The following is a 3,327-nucleotide window of genomic DNA, read 5'->3' as shown; positions in this document are numbered from 1 at the left end:
TTACAGGGAGGTGTGTTCAGGTGCATTCTGGGCGTGCTGGTCTTACAGGGAGGTGTGTTCAGGTGCATTCTGGGCTTGATGCTATCTTGAGGCAGGGGGCAAGTGATTACACCATTCACCAACAAAAACCTGGTCTAAAGTAGAGATGGTCTGATTGAATTTTCTGTTTCCAGATACCGATTCTGATTCCTGAAAAAAAAGATCTTTAGAAAAGAAAAGAAAGAACACAAACAATATAGTGCTATGCATTGATTTTAATACTTAATACTTGATTTTAATAATCCTAGAACCTTTCTCTTGTGCCACCAATGATGCATTTGCATGTTTTTCCCTTTGAATAGAACCATCGTCAGTAGGTTTTGTATTGCAGAGTGCATTTGTATTGCAAAAACTGCAAACTATAGATTGGCTAAGACCTTTTGCATTTAAATACTTTGTGCAAAACCAAAACACAAATATAAGATTTCCTGCTAAAACCATTGACGTAACACCATTGGAAACTATTTTCTTGGATTTTTTTTCTATGCAACATGTTTGTGATTTCATTTTTTCACATTTTGATTGACAATTCTCACTATTAAACAATTATTCTTCCTGCGATTCATTTGTTATGCAGCCCCCCCCCTGTCCACAACATCTAGCTGTTTGTTGCTTGTAATAAACAAGCTGTTAAGTATTAATCCTTTATGTATCTGTGTTTTCCGCAGGTCAGACCGGCCGTTACATTCTTGTCTTCAAGCTACGAGGCACCGAGAGACAGCTGGTTGCTGATGACTGTCCTCTTCAGCATCTGGCTCAGCTGGGACAGCTGGCCTCGGATGTCCAGTTCATTCTGCGGAGGACAGGTCCCAGCCAAGACACACCCACAACAAAAAGACGTTTTCCCCCTCCCCAACCGTCAGAACCAGAGCCCCTCAGACACAATGAGCCACACAAGGCTCTCACCTTCAATCTGGGCCCCTCAACACATCCCAAGAGGACCAAACCAAGCAGGGCCTGGTCTCCGTCCCCCCGAGACTCCCCAGAACCCCGAGCCTCCCCTGTCTCTTTCCTAGACGCTGTCAACCCTGTGAAGGCAATTCCCTCTTCCTCCTCCAAAGAGGAGATGTTTAGGAAGATTCTGCAGCAGCAGAATCGTCTGCGAGACCTGGAGATCCAGCTTCGTGCTCTGGAGCGAGAGACAGAGGTGTTGGAGCGAGAGAGGTCTGCCAGAGTCCCTAGTCTGACCCCGGTCCCCGAAGGCGAACTGGAGAAACTGGAGCAGCGTCTGAGGCAGAACGAGGCAGATTTGATGCAGGGCGAGCAGTGGGAGGAGCAGTTACAGGAAGAGCTGGACAGAGAACAAGGTATGTGTTCAAACCAGTTCACATTCTCTACATTGTTTTGGTGAGCGACTTCTTCTTCTGACGTTTCTAAAACCAGACATGTTAACCCGTCATCAACAGAAATGCATAGACGTCTACACCAGATCCGGTCGTCGGTGGATGACGATGGTTATCGGATCAAGGAGCTCCACGCGCGTTCTGAACATCTACAGCAGAAAATACAGCACAGAGCCCACAGACAAAGCTCTCGGGCCGGCGCTCGGCAGGCAGACGAGGCCCGGAGGCCTCTGGAGCAGGAGCTCCACCTCCGCCTGCAGCAGGGAGAGGAGCTGGATGCAACACTGTCAGAGACACAGAGGAATCAACAAGCTACGGAGGAAAATCTGCAGGTAAAAATCTCCAGAATTGCACAATATTTCAAAGGGCTCGGGCAGCGACATTTCAGGCTGAATTTCCTTCAATAGAACCACAGTAAAGGAATAAAAAGGAACGTTTGGCTTGGCTTTGTCACTAGAATGATACCTTAATGGGACAAAATGTACCTTTTCCAGAGGTAGTTTGTTGTACCTTTGTAGGAAGGTACAAACACACAAGTAAAGTACAATTTTGTTTTAATCTGTTTATTGATCCCCAATGGAGAAATTACAATTTACACTGTGTGTCCACACTTTGTTAGTTTTTCACACACAGTCCTGAACTACACACACACACACATCAGGATCTATACATGCACTAATGGAGAGATGTGCTATTGACTACATTTTGTACCTTAAAGGTGCACTATGAGTTCCTGCATGGTTTCAGCGCCATTTTTTGTCTCAAATCCAGTCACCACTCCAGCCAATCACCGACAAGATGGTTGGGGGAGGGGGTGGGGGGGTCAGGGACAGTTAGTCAGTTAGTCATGAGAGTTACAGAAACTTTGGGGGGGGGGGGGGGCGAGTTGGCTCTGTTTTGTTTTGAATTTACTTGGCCATGCAGGCCAAAATCAATATGTTCATGTTTTATTATTATTTTACTTACTTTGTTTTTTTACTATACACACTGCCGGGTAGCAGTTATCTTTATCCATAATAATACTCATAATCATAATGTCTTTGTTAATTAACTATGTCTTCTATATGAGTAACTCAGTTTACACCGATCACCATTTCTATTGACTGGGGGGGGGGGCATAGGCAGGTTGGGGGAACTCATATTAATGTTAAAAAACCTCATAAAGGGGAATTTTCATGCCATGGGACCTTTGATTCATTTTTGCAGCTCCATCTATGACAAAGACATGAAAAACTGAGGACATGAATAGAGAACGGGAGGGTTAACATGTTTTCAACCCAAAGTGTGTGCTGTTAGTGATGTAATGTCCCCTGCGTCCTCTAGGACAGATGGAAGACGGTGCAGGACCTGGACAAGGAGCTGAGACAGTGTAAGCTGCAGCAGTTTATCCAGCAGACCGCCATGCCAGACGCAGACCAGACACACGTTCTGCCTGTCCCTGAAGTTTACCTCAGCAGCGCTGGTATAATTGAGTAGGATCACTGTACGTCATCAGGTTGTTCAACGTGATTATAAGGAGAAGCTAGAGTAGTGCCAATGTGTTAAAATACTAGTAGTTTAATGTAAAAGTACCCTGCTTTCTGGTTTTTAGCACATGTACACTATCAAAAGAGAAATACTGGCAATGAAGAAGAGTCACGACTAGTTTCTCTGAACCAGTTAGTTGTCAGATCATATATAGTGTTGTGTGAGGAGGAGAGAAAGAAAGAAAGAAAGATAGAAAGAAAGAAAGAAAGAAAGAAAGGGAGGGATGCAAGCTCAAATAAACAGAAACAATGATGAATAAATAAATAAACACAGATGTCTGACCCAACTTTCTCTGTTTCCTCTACAGGACATCGTGAACTGGAAGTTATCTAAAACCCGTCCTGTGTGTGTGTGTGTGTGTGTGTGTGTGTGTGTGTGTGTGTGTGTGTGCGTGTGTGTGTGTGTGTGTGTGTGTTAA

At 44.6% G+C, this 3,327-nt stretch overlaps 1 protein-coding gene across 1 annotated transcript in view; it reads left to right on the top strand.

The window, feature by feature from the left end:
* Positions 1 to 3,278, top strand: part of LOC117940345 (ras association domain-containing protein 7-like) — an 11,362-nt gene extending 8,084 nt beyond the window's left edge. Inside the window, exons 3-6 of the mRNA XM_034865691.1 lie at positions 708 to 1,346; positions 1,446 to 1,714; positions 2,706 to 2,865; positions 3,217 to 3,278. Coding sequence (XP_034721582.1) covers positions 708 to 1,346; positions 1,446 to 1,714; positions 2,706 to 2,858 — 1,061 coding nt within the window. The 3' untranslated portion in view covers positions 2,859 to 2,865; positions 3,217 to 3,278. The remainder of the gene's footprint in view (positions 1 to 707; positions 1,347 to 1,445; positions 1,715 to 2,705; positions 2,866 to 3,216) is intronic.
* Positions 3,279 to 3,327: the final 49 nt, after the last annotated feature.

This window comes from Etheostoma cragini, chromosome 1 (genome assembly GCF_013103735.1).
Source record: "Etheostoma cragini isolate CJK2018 chromosome 1, CSU_Ecrag_1.0, whole genome shotgun sequence".
Classification (NCBI taxonomy): domain Eukaryota; kingdom Metazoa; phylum Chordata; class Actinopteri; order Perciformes; family Percidae; genus Etheostoma; species Etheostoma cragini.
This window is presented reverse-complemented; position numbering and strand designations above follow the sequence as displayed.